The 15,614-nt window shown below is 42.2% G+C and overlaps 1 protein-coding gene across 2 annotated transcripts; it reads right to left on the reverse strand.

The window, feature by feature from the left end:
• Positions 1–96: 96 nt before the first annotated feature.
• On the reverse strand, positions 97–15,614 carry myoz1a (myozenin 1a). Of its 2 annotated transcripts, none has more exons than XM_024008944.2 (6): positions 15,475–15,614; positions 11,982–12,075; positions 3,289–3,470; positions 2,726–2,855; positions 1,328–1,508; positions 97–1,120 (listed from the first exon to the last, which is right to left on the reverse strand). In XM_024008944.2, exons 2-6 carry the CDS (start codon positions 12,064–12,066, stop codon positions 883–885), a joined length of 816 nt encoding a protein of 271 aa, XP_023864712.1. In that variant the 5' UTR covers positions 12,067–12,075; positions 15,475–15,614; the 3' UTR covers positions 97–882. The 2 variants fall into 2 exon arrangements, with proteins under 2 accessions (XP_023864712.1, XP_023864711.1); XM_024008943.2 differs by having other exon boundaries at positions 2,609–2,855.

Raw genomic sequence — 15,614 nt, forward strand, 5'->3', positions numbered from 1 at the left:
ACATTCATTAAACTAACCCCTTGTCCCTTCCATTATTTGTTCCTATAATGATTATAGTAGCCTACACTGGAGATACAAAGTACAACAGACATAAACTACAATTGGAAAAAGTTTATTAGGGAGAAATCTTGGGTGATGCAGTACTGTATTAGTTAATCACAATCTCTATCACACAACAGAAATTAGCACACCTCACGCTTACTGCATGCATCCTAGGCTAGGCTGCTGGATTTGCAGGGCCTTGACAAAGCTGTCAAAATGTCAAAGTGGCACAGAAACACAGAAAACACAGAAATATAGTAAAAACCATGATGGTAGAAGGATATAGCTAGAGGAACAACTTGTAGCTCTCCTGAATGAGCAGTGGAAACAGCAACATGCTGACACAGAAAAAAAACTAAGTTCAACCCTTCAGTCCTGTTTATTTGTCTCTCCTCGTGGACAAAATATGTTATGCTGCTGCTTCGTGACTGAGCTGGAGACTTGTGTGATTGAACAATATACTATGCCTACTAAATGAATCATAATGGGGAAAAAATAAGAGTACGCATAAATCACAGTTATGGTAGCCTCCTGTGTTCACTGGGAAGTTGAACACAATAGGCTCACGATTGATTTTTTTGTTCATGATTGATTTCTTTGTTTCAAACATACTAACTAATCCCCCCCCCCCCCTCTCTCTATCTTGCTTTCTAATTTAAAGAGCCCAATATTGAGCTTTGTGGTTTGTTTTCATAAACTATTTCCTCTTTCATGAATTGAACTCAAGGAAAAGTTGACTGGCTCACAAACCTCTCTAAAAGGTGTATGTTTTTTCTTTATGTAGATTTATATATTGTGCGTGGCCTTTGTCTGCACATCTGGGTCTGTGGGGCATGCTGTTCACAGGTCGTCAGTCTCCCCATCGAAGGGCAGGGCATCCAACTCCATGTGGATGCTGCTGGGCTCACTGCTTCCCACCCAGCCTATAGGAGTACGGTTGAAGGAGGGTCGAGCGCCAATGTCATGCTGGTATACCACAGCTGGTTCAGGCTCCTCATGGGCCACCTCATTGGTGTCTGGCAGTTGGAAGGTCATGAGCTGAGAGGCCTTATCAAAGCCCCCAAATGGTGTAGCACTCCTAAGACAGATAAAGTGATGGGGAACAAAAGAAGATCAGACAAATAAGTTAAATGAATCTTGTATGGCAACTTCTGTAGATGTGCTTCACATACCTGGATGGACAATATAAGAGTCAGAGTTTTACAGGAAATGGGTGGGCTCCACTATTTCACACTCATTTCAAAGAAATCCGAGTCGACCAGGCAAGGCATATAGGGTACTGTACCTGTTGAAAGACTTGTACTTGTGCAAATCAAGGTGGGCATGGGGGACTGGCATATGATATCTCATGCTGGATGTCAGCTCCTGGTTGCCCTTCATGGCCTTTTCCCACGGTGATACGTATGAGGGAACATAATCATGCCTTTTCTTGGCTTTGTCTAAGGCAACCTCTACTCCATGACTACCTGTAGGAGGAAAACAGTGAGTTCAGAAAACATATTTTCTATGAGATGATATCCAATTTTGATATATTGATTGCACTACAGGCATGGGCATCATTCACCCATTATTTTAGAGGGGGCACGAAGTACATGAGGATGGAGGGGGGGTGTAGGTGGAAGTTGAAGAATTTAACATATTTCAAACACCTGAAATAGATTTTTCCTGCAATCTACAGCCATAATCATTATGCCTAATTATATGTAAAAAAAAATGTTTAAAAAAAAAATATGCTTCTCTGCATCTCTGCTAAAATCTAGGTTGAAAGAGATGAGTCTTTTTCAGTACATTTAGTAATTGCTAGCTTTTCTAAAGTCTAGCAACCTTGCCAGCAGGCATGCCAGCTAAGATAGTTAGACAAACTACTCTAACTTGATTGATAGCCTGAAATGGCTTGGTAGCTAGTTATGAAGTTGGGAGATTGGGAACCTATAAACCTATATGGTTCATTGAACAAGCATGGAAAACAGTGTTTAAACCCTTTACAATGAATATATGTGAAGTTATTTGGATTTTTACGAATTATCTTTGAAAAACAGGGTCCTGAAAAAGGGGCGTTTCTTTATTTGCTGAGTTTAGCTTGATCACATTCATTTACATTAATGTGTACATATTTTTTTGGCCATCAACAGCAGCTAAAATCATCCAGTCAGATCTTTTTATGAATAATTATGATAAAACTGGGCTTAAACATTTTGTTTAGTCATTCATTTAACGGGTCCTTTGTAAAATGTCATCATCATATTCATCATCTCCAGCACCAACCCAACATCAACAGATGTGAAAATGGCGCCTTTCTATATTTTATAGTCAAAAAGATAGAGATCATTGGAAACACATATTTTCCTCTATCTTTTTGACTACAAAACATAGAAACGAGCTATTTCCCCATTTGTTGCTGGTGATGATTAAGTTAAAAAAATTCTAAAACAGGATATATCTGAGGGGGCACGTGCCTTTTTAACCCCCATGGGCATGACACCCCTGACTGCAGGTCCATAGAACTCACTCCAAAATCACTCTGTAGTTTTTCTATGATCATGAGCTAGTTTGAATGGATACTGACCATGACCATGTTCTCCTGGAGCAACATCATCATGATGTACATGTCCCTGGTATCCATGGCGCCCATGCTCATTACCATGCTCATGTCCATGCTCATGATCATGACCATGTTCATTACCATGACCATGCCCATCTTTGCCTGGTTTGGGAGGGGGTACAGGAGGGCCTGATTGCTTGTCCACCATGTGGCCACTAGCATCCAACATCATTGTACCACCCAGGCTGGGGACCAACTTCTGGAAGTTCTCCTGAAATACACACAAGTCTATAAAGAAGAAAACTCACCAGACCGATTGTCATTCTGTACAGTAGGGGGCCGTTAATTTGCAATTCGTTCGCTTGCTGTTGGCGCAGTGTGTTATAGGGACCACCCACCGGTGGACGACTGCCGATTTCTACATGTAGAATCGGTTTGCAGTCGATTGGCAAATGATGTCCGACACTGTTCAGAGGTGCTAAGTACTCTCGGCTGGCAATCCTACTGGTTGTTGAAATATGCATTGGTAGCCTATCCATTGGATAACTTTTTTACCTCATCCGTTACCGATTTTCACTGCAATTGTTTTATGTTAAAGCTCTTTGGACAGCATTTATATTACATTAATTATACTATAACACTAACGTTTATTATTGTTAAAACAAGTTTATAATTTTGACTTGGATGATTTACCATTTTCTTACCATAGACTCACTGCCGAAGAGGTCAGGGTTGTTCTCGTATATGAACTTCTCCATACGTTTCTGCCTCATCTTGAACATCTTGGAGCCCTTGTTGGTGAAGAGGTGCAGCTCCTCCAGCATGGTGTCCTTGGGAGTCCTGATCTTCATCCCCAGGTCAAACTCTGACGCCTCAGGCTCAAACTCTGCAGATGAGAAATTCATACATTGTCTATTGATTTCTCATATTGATTTCCTATATTATACTGGATGCACATGCTGTATAAGGCTCTATTCAATTAAACTTGGTGACTAGGTAAATGAAAAACATCAATCTTCTGGTGCAGCAATTGTTCAAGTTTGAATTCTGGACTCAACAATGTCTGCATTGTGATACAAAAAAAAAACACTCAGCAATGTATCTCACTATGAATCATATTTTGACTTATTCTGGAAACCCTGGTTACCTGTTTGGTTTGAATTGCTCCCACGGTTTGCTTATCATTGTTTGAATTAATTTTACAGTACTTTAGGTGCATCATTTATCCTTCACCTAGAAAATACATCTGTGTCGATGTGATGTGATCTTTACATCAGAGCAGAAATTACGCTCAGCGCAGATGATTGCGTAGGAGGGGGATGCTCTCAGATTCTTGCTGTCATTACGGTGGAAAATTCATAAATCACTCTGCTCAAAGATGAACTGGCCATTCTTCAACAATGTGGAGAGAAGGAGAGAGAGCAGAGAACAGCTCCTCCCTAAGTCTGGACCTGGCTGAGCATGACTAGCTTTTAACTGAAGCTTTATGAGGTAAGGCCTGAGCCATTTTCATATCTGCGTTATCTCCATTTGTTCTATTCTCAGTACTTATGGTCCATCTGTCAGAAGTCACAGGGTGTTGAAACAGAGAGGATGGGTGAAGGGAGAGATTCTAAAATGCATAACACTGCACAGGGTCCACATCAACTCTAAAGCTACGGTAGCACGTATACGGTGCCTTCATAAAGTATTCACACCCTTGAATTTTTCCACATTTTGTTGTGTTACAACCTGAATTTAAAATGTTGTATCACTGGCCTACACAAATTACCCCATCATGTCAAAGTGAAATTATTGTTTTGAATTTTTTACAAATTAATATAAAATGAAAAGCTGAAATGTCTTGAGTCAATAAGTATTCAACAACATGGTTATGGCAAGCCTAAATAAGTTCAGGATTAAAAATATGCTTAACAAGTCACGTAATAAGTTGCATGGATTCACTCTGTCTAAATAGTCAAAAAGAAACAAAATTAGCTTATTAGCAAATAGCAATTTCTCAAACAAGAATTTTGCAAGGATTGTCTGGTTTGAGTGGGGAGGGGAAAACTGAAAATTAGCGCTTATTGGCAGAGAGGTTTGGCACTCTTTCTTACTGGTCTATTAACTAATTTACCGCTTGCCCACTGGGCACACCATGTCATTTTAACATGGAGAATTTAGTAATATTTGGTAGATACATTGATCAATGAGATTCCAACCCAATTTTTAGCTGCTCAAAAAGACAATCAAAAGTTATTTTGATTCCCATTGTGTTATCACTATGCTTTCAACCATCAAAAAGCACAACCAAATTCCAATGGAAAATCAATGTCTGATTTTTGGTTTAGTTCTCACTGTGCCTTCAACCATTTAAAAGCACACCAAAGTTCAAATGGGAATACAATGTCAGATATCTTGTTTATTTATACAACAACTTAATGTGTTATCACTGTGTTTAATCTAATAGCACAACTAAATGACCTGGACTGCAGTTATTTGACATTACATGGTGCAAGTGAGCAACGCCGTTTGAGATTCTGTGTAGATTATTATAGCAATTGTGAACATTTCCACAGACCTGTGACCCTGAACATGTAGGTTTTCTATGATTACATCAGAAGACATTTACTGTCACTGTCACGTTCCTGACCTGTTTTCTCTTGTTTTGTATGTCTTTATTGGTCAGGGCGTGAGTGTTGGGTGGGCAGTCTATGTTTTCTATTTCTATGTTGGGTTTTGTGTTCGGCCTGGTATGATTCTCAATTAGAGACAGGTGTGTATCGTTTGTCTCTGATTGAGAGTCATACTAAGGCAGCCAGGGTTTCACTGGTGTTTTGTGGGTGTTTGTTCCTGTGTCAGCGTTTGGGCCAAACAGGACTGTTACAGGTTAGTCACGTTTGTTGTTTTGTTAATGTAGTGTTTGTTGGTTTGCCATTAAAATCATGAATACTCCTACTCCGCATCTTGGTCCGATCCATGCTCCTCCTCGTCCGAGGAGGAGAACGACATTGACAACTGTTACAGAACAACACATACCAGGACAAGCGGATTGGAGAAGGACGGCAAGAAACAAAGCAATGAGAGAAAGAGAATGGACTTGGAGGAGATCCTAGACGGTAAAGGACCCTGGGCAGCCAGTGGAGTGTCGCCGCCCAAAGCGGGCTGGAGGCAGCGAAAGCGGAGAGGCGCATTATGAGGCGCTTGCAAGGCAGAGTGGCTGGAAACCCGAGAGGCTACCCAAAAATTTCTTGGGGGGGGCTAAAGGGGAGTGTGGCGAAGCGGTTGGATACCTGAGAAACTCCCGGCTTACCGTGGAGTGAGAGGGTCGTACTGGTCAGACACGTGTTATGCGGTAAAGCGCACGGTGTCCCCAGTACGCGTGCTTAGCCCAGTGCGGGCTATTCCACCTTGCCGCACTGGAGGGTAGGTTGGCATCGAGCGGATGTCAAGCCGGCCCAACGTATCTGGCCTCCGTACGTCTCCTCGGCCGGCGTACATGGCACAAGCCTTACAGGTGGTGCCCCGGTTCGCCTGCATAGCCCAGTGCGGGCTATTCACCTCGCCGCACTGGCAGGGCTACGGGGATCATTCAACCTGGTAAGGTTGGAGAGGCTCGGTGCTCAGAGCGCGTGTCCTCTTCACGGTCCGGCATATCCGGCGCCACCTTCCCGCCAGCCCAGTACCACCAGTGCCTACACACGAACCAGGCTTCCAGTGCATCTCCAGAGCCCTGTTCCTCCTCCCGCACGCCCTGAGGTGCGTGCCCTCAGCCCGGTACCTCCAGTTCCGGCACCACGCATCAGGCCTATTGTGCGTCTCAGCCGGCAGAGTCTGCCGTCTGCAGCGGGCCTGAACTGCCCTGCCCCAGCCGGTGCTGAATATTCTGACCCGTCCTGCAACGCGTCTGAGCATCGTCTGCCAACGCCGTCGAGCCATCTGTTGCAGCGCCGTCTGAGCCAACTGTCTGCCAAGCGCCATTAGAGCCATCGTCGCACAGCCTTAGAGCCGTCCGCCTCAGTCAGAGCCGCCTCAGACTGCGCCGCCAGTTCAGGAGCTGTCAGAGCCGCCAGCCAGTCAGTGCAGCCCATGGAGCTGCCAGAGCGCAGCCAGTCAGGAGCTGCCAGAGCGCCAGCCAGCAGCGAGCTGCCAAGGACGTCAGCTGCAGACGCAGAGATCGGAGTACAGAGACGCAACAGTCATGAGCTGCCCTAACGTCATCAGAGCTGCCCTAGGTCATGAGCTGCCTACGGTCAATGAGCGCTATACGGTCATTGAGCTGCCCTCCGTCATGAGCTGCCCTCCGTCATGAGCTGCCTCCGCATGACTGCCCTCGCTCTCGTCATGAGCTGCCTCCGGTCATGATGCCTCCGTAGCTGCCTCCGGTCATGAGCTGCCTCCATCATGAGCTGCCCTCCAGTCATGAGTGCCTCCAGTCATGAGCTGCTCCAGTCATGAACTGCCCCTTATCCCGAGCTGCGCCCTTATCCCCGAGCTGCTGCCCGAGCTGCTGCCTTATCCCGGACTGCTCCCTGTTATCCCGTCTGGCCCTTATCCCGATGCGCCCTTCATTTAGTGGTTGAGTTGGAGGGTGTCATTGGGAGGGGGATACGGAAGCGGGATGACTATGGTGGGGTGGGACCTCGCCCAGAGCCTGAGCCACCACGTGGTCAATGCCCACCCAGACCCTCCCTAGACTTTGTCTGGTGCGCCGGATTCGCACCTTAAGGGGGTTATGCACGTTCCTGGTTTCTCTTGTTTGGTATGTCTTTATTGTTCAGGGCGTGAGTGTTGGGTGGCATCTATGTTTCTATTTCTATGTTGGGTTTGTGTTCGGCCTGGTATGATTCTCAATTAGAGACAGGTGTGTATCGTTTGTCTCTGATTGAGAGTCATACTAAGGCAGCCAGGGTTTCACTGGTGTTTTGTGGGTGTTTGTTTCCTGTGTTAGCGTTTGGGCCACACAGGACTGTTGCAGGTTAGTCACGTTTGTTGTTTTTGTTTATTTGTAGTGTTTGTTGGTTTGCCATTAAAATCATGAATACCTCCTACTCCGCATCTTGGTCCGATCCATGCTCCTCCTCGTCTGAGGAGGAGAACGACATTGACAGCCGTTACAGTCACAGTAACCTCAAAATGTGTCCATTGATGTGTTACTCGTTTTAAGTTTGAATGAATAATATAACATTAGTTGTTTGTAAGGTAGCCTTAATATTAGGCAATTTACTGTCTTACAAATGTAATAGCTTATTGAATTGTATTTGGTTGACAACTACCAAATATCAACATTTAAAGGATATATATCTACTGTTTGGAGAGTTCCATCTGATCCACTGGCATAATCCTATTCTTTAACTTTTATTTTTGGTTGAGATGGAGATGTGAATCAACGTGTTTTCATTAACTCACAATCACTCATTTAAAATCAAGCAAAGCTTGAAACTCTAGGCCTATACTGAGTTTACAAATCATTAGGAACACCTTCCTAATATTGCGTTGCACCCCCTTTCGCCCTCAGAACAGCCTCAATTCATCGGGGCAAGGACTCTACAAGGTGTCAAAAAAAGTCCACGGGGATGCTGGCGCAATATTGACTCCAATTTTTCCCACAGTTGTGTCAAGTTGGCTTGATGTTCTTTGGGTGATGGACCGTTCTTGATACACACGGGAAAGCGTTGAGTGTGAGAAACCCAGCAGCGTTGCAGTTCTTGACACAAACCTGTTCTCCTGGCACCTACTACCATACCCTGTTCAAAGGCACTTCAACATTTTGTCTTACCCTTTCACCCTCTGAATGGCACACATACACAATCCATGTCTCAATTGCCTCAAGGCTTAAAAATCATTCTTTAACCTTTCTCTTCCCTTTCATCTACACTAATTGAAGTGGATTTGACAGGTGACATCAATAAGGGATTGTAGCTTTCACCTGGATTCACCTGGTCAGTCTATCATGTTTTAGTTGAATCTGAATTTCAACAATAGCTGTTGGCAACTTCCCAAATGCTGTATTGGCCTAAATAGGATCTTTGATGATATATGATTGATAAAATATGGCTACATTTCATTTGCTCTACAGAACATACTATTTGGAATGACTTCGATAGCAACAGTGAATCTATTAAGTGTAGATTTCTCTACAATCATTCTCACGATAGCACATTGGTAATAGTCAGTGAAACATATCAAAACGATGCAGGGCTGGGCTTTGTGAAACCATGAATGGGAGGCCGACGATAGATCAACTCTCCTGTTGGAGATGCTGCCCAGCCTATAGTTTTTTTTATAGTGGATATCACGTTGAAGATTTGACAAGGTTTGTCTATGATGAAAATTGGTTACCATGATCGCATAATCCAATGTATTTGCCATGTAGATTCCACGTCCCAAACATTGAAACAATGTTGATTTAACCAGTATGTGCCCAATAGGTGGTGATGTCACCAGGCAGGCTAAAACTCCACCCCACTGAAACAGGCAGAAATTTCAGGGGGTCTTTTCAAACAGCTCTTATACTAAAAGGGCGTTATCATAATTTTCACAATTTCACAGTATTATAACAACCTCATAGTGTGGAAATATATACAGTACCAGTTAAAATTTTGGACACACCTACTCATTCAAGGGTTTTTCTTTATTTTGTAGAACAATAGTGAAGATATCAAAACTATGAAATAACACATATGAAATCATGTAGTAACCAAAAGTGTTAAAGAAGTCAAATTATATTTTAGATTTATATTCTTCAAAGTAGCCACCCTTTGCCTTGATGACAGCTTTGCACATTCCCACATATGCTGAGCACTTGTTGGCTGCTTTTCCTTCACACTGCAGTCCAACTCATCCCAAACCATCTCAGTTGGGTTGAGGTCGGGTGATTGTGGAGGCCAGGTCATCTGATGCAGGACTCCATCACTCTCCTTCTTGGTCAAATATCCCATACACAGCATGGGGGTTTGTTGGGTCATTGTCCTGTTGAAAAAAACAATGATAGTCCCACTAAGAGCAAAGCAGATGATGGGATGGCGTACCACTGCAGAATGCTGTGGTAGCTATGCTGGTTAAATGTCCCTTGAATTCTAAATAAATCACAGATAGTGTCACCAGCAAAGCACCCCCACACCATCACACCTCATCCTCCATGCTTTACGGTGGGAACCATACATGCAGAGATCATCCGTTCACCTACTCTGCATCTCACAAAGACACGGCGGTTGGAACCAAAAATCTCAAATTTGGACTCATCAGACCAAAGGACAGATTTCCACCAGTCTAATGTCCATTGCTCGTGTTTCTTGGACCAAGCAAGTCTCTTCTTATTATTGGTGTCCTTTAGTAGTGGTTTCTTTGCAGCAGTTTGTCCATGAAGGCCAGATTCACGCAGTCTCCTCTGAACAGTTGATGTTGAGATGTGGCTGTTACTTAAACTCTGTGAAGCATTTATTTGGGCTGCAATTTCTGAGGCTGGAAACTCTAATGAACTTATCCTTTTTCCATTGCTGGTCCTCATGAGAGCTAGTTTCACCATATCGCTTGATATTTTTTGCGACTGCACTTGAAGAAACTTTCAAAGTTCTTGACATTTTCCTTATTGACTGACCTTCATGTCTAAAAGTAATGATGGACTGTCGTTTCTCTTTGCTTATTTGAGCTGTTCTTGCCATAATATGGACTTGGTCTTATACCAAATAGGGCTTTCTTCTGTATACCACCCCTACCTTGTCACAACACAACTGATTGGCTCAAACAAATTAAAAAGGAAAGAAATTCTGCAAATTAACTTTAACACACCTGTTAATTGAAATTGTTACTTTCCAAGTAACTATTTCATGAAGCTGGTTGAGAGAATGCCAAGAGTGTGCAAAGCTGTCATCAAGGCAAAGGGTGGCTACTTTAAAAAATCTCAAATCTCAAATATATTTTGATTAGTTTAACACTTTTGGTTACTACATGATTCCATATGTGTTATTTCATAGTTTTGATGTCTTCACTGTTATTCTACAATGTAGAAAATTGTACACATAAAGAAAACCCCTGGAATTAGTAGGTGTGTCCAAACTTTTGACTGGTACTGTATAAAACACAGAAAAATCACATTTTTGACTGCACTCAACCTTTAATAATTTGGTGGATTTAATAATTTACCTGTTTGTTTTCATGCCAATAACATTTGCTGTTCAAAAAGGACAATACTTGTGTTTCAATGACTGTTTCTGCATTTTGTAATCCTGAACTATCCCTTTAAAAGCCAACACTAGTTACGTCATTCAAAGATGATTTCTGTCTATGTATGTTATAAGTTATAACAGACGTGGAGGGGAATGCGTTTGAACACTGGTCAGCTTGGAGCAGCATGCAGTGCCACATTGTGTTAAAACACAGCTTTCTGCTTAGGCCTTAATGTTATATCTGTCAGGACACTTGACACAAAAAGTGTAAGAGCAGCACAAATACACTTAACTGATGTCAAAGGAGACCTCCTATATTTACTTTTTTACCACTTAATGGGTGGAGGGGAAAACACCTGTCATCCTTTTCATAAAAATGCATTATGCCGTCGCCTGAAGTATGGATCCTGTGACTCAACAGCTGAGAGGGAGGGGAGGGTAAACCCTTACTGCAATGACTGTAAAGGACAGATTGTAATTGTGCTGTGGAATCTAGGAGATACATGTGTGTGTGACAGGGCGCTAGTCATTAGGACATGTTAAGTGCAAACATGTGGAGGAGCTTCTCTGACAAGTGCACAGAGATCTTGACAAAGTCCCCCAATGAACAAAATAATTAGGTTATAAATATCTTCTCTTTCCGTTCTCTGTGATGTGACCCAAAAAAACTGTCAACAGTGGATCCATTCTCTTGGACCAGCTGCTGGCCCGTAGGGAGACCAGGCCTCCCTGAGAGTTCTCACCTTCGGAAAGTGTCTTCCTGCCTGCCCTCTATGTTTACCAGTTAGTACAGTATGTTACTCTCCATAATGCCATAGACTAATATTGATCAATGTTACTGAGCAGAATTGAATGTTTGGTACTGTATGGTCTCTCACATAGTTTTGAAGATATCCCTATAATCTTTTGTTAAAGATATGCAAGAAATATAGCAATAAGGCACGAGAGGTGTGTGGTATATGGCCAATATACCACGGCGAAGGACTATAGCACGACACAACACGGAGTGCTGGTGGACAGCCCTAGCCGTGGAATGGCATAACCACAAACCCCAGAGGTGCCTTATTGCTATTATAAACTGGTTACCAATGTAATTAGAGCAGTAAAAATAAAGGTTTTGTCATACCCGTGGTATGTGGTCTGATATGCCACGGCTGTCAGCCAATCAGCATTCAGGGTTCGAACCACCCAGTTTATAATTTTGTACATATAATGTATTGTGTTTTTGAGCTCACATGTTTGTGCCTTACCATCTTGAGTGACATGTGACAGGTCAGTGATGATCTTAGAGGGCTTTTTCCTCTTGTTAGGAGGGGCAGGTCTTCCATGAGGCATAACTGCAGACTGAGAACACAAGTAAACAGGAATAGTTTTACACTCAATAGTTTTTTAAAAACTACTTGTGGAAAGGAGACAGAGAGAGGAGATAGGAGTCCCTCTAGTGATAGTCTCTAACCATTGCACCATTTAAAGACCAACCAACCACCAACCCTGCTTGGGACCGACACTTATGAGGCCATGCAGACTAGATGCAGACTGCACCTTGCTCATTGTTCAAAGTGCACGCCAATGGCTTCAGAGTCCTAACATTCCCATAACCAACAGATGTCTGTCCAAGAGGAAACATATAGACCACTGTAGGTTTCAGTTCTGTTTGGTCTGAAAACTCAAGACATGAGATAGGTTTAACACATACAGTATATAGGCCTACGGTGGGTGCAGTAAACACATTCCTCTAAAATGAGGCAATTAGAACAAACTACCAAGACTTTCAGATCAATCCAATTTGCAGTTAACAGATCGATACAATTTGATGGATAAGATGAACATGGCTGTAATCATAGAAATCTGCCACAGGAACTCTGTAGTCTAGGTTGCTAGTTTACTATAGAATACTATAGTACTTACTTTAGAATTCTGAAGTAAATTGTCACATACTGGGGAATACTATATACACACTGTAGTATCCCTCGACCATGTGTAGTACTTACTATAGAATTGTGTATTATACTGTAGAATACTATAGTAAATAATACAGTATACTACAGAGCAGAAAAACACTGCAGTAAATACTACAGTAATGTCCTCAAAAATACTACAGTTCACAAAAACAGTCATTACTATAGTATTTAATTTGCATATTCCCTTCCCCCATGTTCCAATTTGTGCCACTCATGAGAGAGAAACCTACATGCCAAGCATAGACCATATATTGTGATCCCTATAGGTTATAGAAAAGAGTAGAAGTGCTGAAATATCTGTTCAGACCTCAGACCTACCTAGCTACAGTGCCTTCCGGAAAGTATTCATACTACTTGACTTTTTACAAATTATGTTACAGCCTTATTCTAAAATGGATTAAATAAATAATAATGCTCATCAATCTACACACAATACCTCATAATGACAAAGCAAAAACAGGTTTTAATATTTTTTTGCTAATTTATAACAAATTAAAAACAGAAATACCTTATTCACATATGTATTCAGACCCTTTGCTATGAGACTCAAAATTGAGCTCAGGTGCATCCTGTTTCCATTGTCCATTGTTCATTGAGATGTTTCTACAATTTGATTGGAGTCCACCTGTCGTAAATTCAATTGATTGGACATGATTTGGAAAGGCACACACCTGTCTATATATGGTCCCACAGTTGAAAGAGCATGTCAGAGCAAAAACCAAGCCATGAGGTCGAAGGAATTGTCCGTAGAGCTCCAAGACAGGATTGAGTCAAGGCACAGATCTGGGGAAGGGTACCAAAAAATGTCTGCAACATTGAAAGTCCCCAAGAACAAAGTGGCCTACATTATTCTTAAATGGAAGAAGTTTGAAACCACCAAGACTCTTCCTAGAGCTGGCCGCCCAGCCAAACGGAGAAGTCGGGAGAGAAGAGCCTTGGTCAGGGAGGTGACCATGAACCCGATGGTCACTCTGACAGAGCTCTAGAGTTCCTTTGTGGATATGGGAGAACCTTACAGAAGGACAACCATCTCTGCAGCACTCCACCAATTAGACCTTTAAGGTAGAGTGGCCAGACGGAAGCCACTCCTCAGTAAAAGACACATGACAGCCGTGCTTGGAGTTTGCCAAAAGGCACCTAAAGACTCTCAGACCATGAGAAACAAGATTCTCTGGTCTAATGAAACCAAGATTGAACTCTTTGGCCTTGAGAGGATCTGCAGAGAAGAATAAGAGAAACTCCCCAAATACAGGTGTGCCAACCTTGTAGCGTCATACCCAAGAAGACTCGAGGCTGTAATCTCTGTCAAAGGTGCTTCAACAAAGTACTGAGTAAAGGGTCTGAATATTTATGTAAATAAGATATTTCCGTTTTTTTTATTTTTATACAAATGAGCAAAAAATTCTCAAAATATGTTTTTGCTTTGTCATTATGGGGTATTGTGTGTAGATTGATGAGGGGGGGGAAAAACGATTTAATCAATTTTAGAATAAGCCTGTAAGGTATCAGCATTATGAAAAAGTTAATGGGTCTGAATACTTTCCGAAGGCACTGTACCTACAGTAGCTACAGGTTATTGAAAATGAGCTCTTTGTGTATTTTGTCCAGTAGGTTTCCTCAAGGAGAAAGCCCCCACTGCTATGTCAAAGATAATAAAACAAAAACACTACAGTAAATACTACAGTCTGCAAAAACACCACAGTAATGACTATAGTATGTACTACCGTTTTTTTTACTACAGTATTTATACTATAGTAAACTGTAAATACTACAGTATACTGCAGTCATGTACGGCAACACAACAGTAAATACTACAGTATTTAGTCCGCAAAAACCCTACAACAGTGAATACTGCTGTAAAGTCGGCAAAAACACTACAGTGAATACTATAGTATTTATACCATAGTATACTATAGCATTTTTTCATGTGGGTAAGCTCCATGCCACCTAGCATGTTAATGTCTTACAGATCCCTTTCTATATGCTGTAGTTCTATACTGTAGTTCTCCTTTGAGCCATACTGTCCTGCACGTCCTGAGAGTCTGCAGCTTCTTTAAGACCCTGTCAATGGCAAACTTCGCATCACATCGACTGACTGTAACCCAATCCACCAGAGCTATTTTTAACCGCCATTTTCAGCCAAGACCTTTTATCGACGAGTAGTGGCGTCAGTGGACTATCAGATGTGTGAGACGCAATGGACATTCATATACAAACACATACACACTGGTACAATTGTGAAGAGAACGATCGAATTTTCCTAAAAGTCGAATTAAGATGTTGAGAGGTGAGAGGTTGGGGGGATTAGAGAAAGTATTGTGGGGGTGGACTTTACAGATGTACATCAACTGTAAAATGATCACAACCTCAGGTCCCACCCTCCCCCTCCAGGCTTTGCATACCATATAAAATGTGCAGTTGGACAGAAGGGAGCGGTCAGCACATTCCCTCAGAGCCTCCCTGCGTCTTTAAGACATGGGTCAATTCTAAAAACAATCAAGGAACTTCAAGACCATTTCACCATGCCTTCGTCAAAAGCACTTTATATCCCTTAAATTGAAATAACGCTTTCCTCATTGAGTCAACATCTTCAACCATTAATTCAATTCTCAAGTACATCTTCAACCATTAATTCAATTCTCAAGTGCAGTTATTTGTATCCTAAGTGAATGCTATAGGTGAAGCTATTGCCGAATTTGATTTACTTTCCAGGTTGCCGTTGACGGTCAAGTCCTGCATGCAATTGGTCAATAAAATCCAGCTGATGGAATGATCCACTCACCCAGTTTTTGTAATCCTTCTGTTCAGAGGTCTATTAATACCATTAGGAGATGAAGGCTTCAGGTTAATCTCAGTCAGAAGTTTACAAATCACAGGGTGCCTCTGACCTATGGTTGGATTCAGATCCCAGGGAGTGCGAAA

Source organism: Salvelinus sp. IW2-2015, linkage group LG18 (assembly GCF_002910315.2).
Source record: "Salvelinus sp. IW2-2015 linkage group LG18, ASM291031v2, whole genome shotgun sequence".
Lineage (NCBI taxonomy): Eukaryota > Metazoa > Chordata > Actinopteri > Salmoniformes > Salmonidae > Salvelinus > Salvelinus sp. IW2-2015.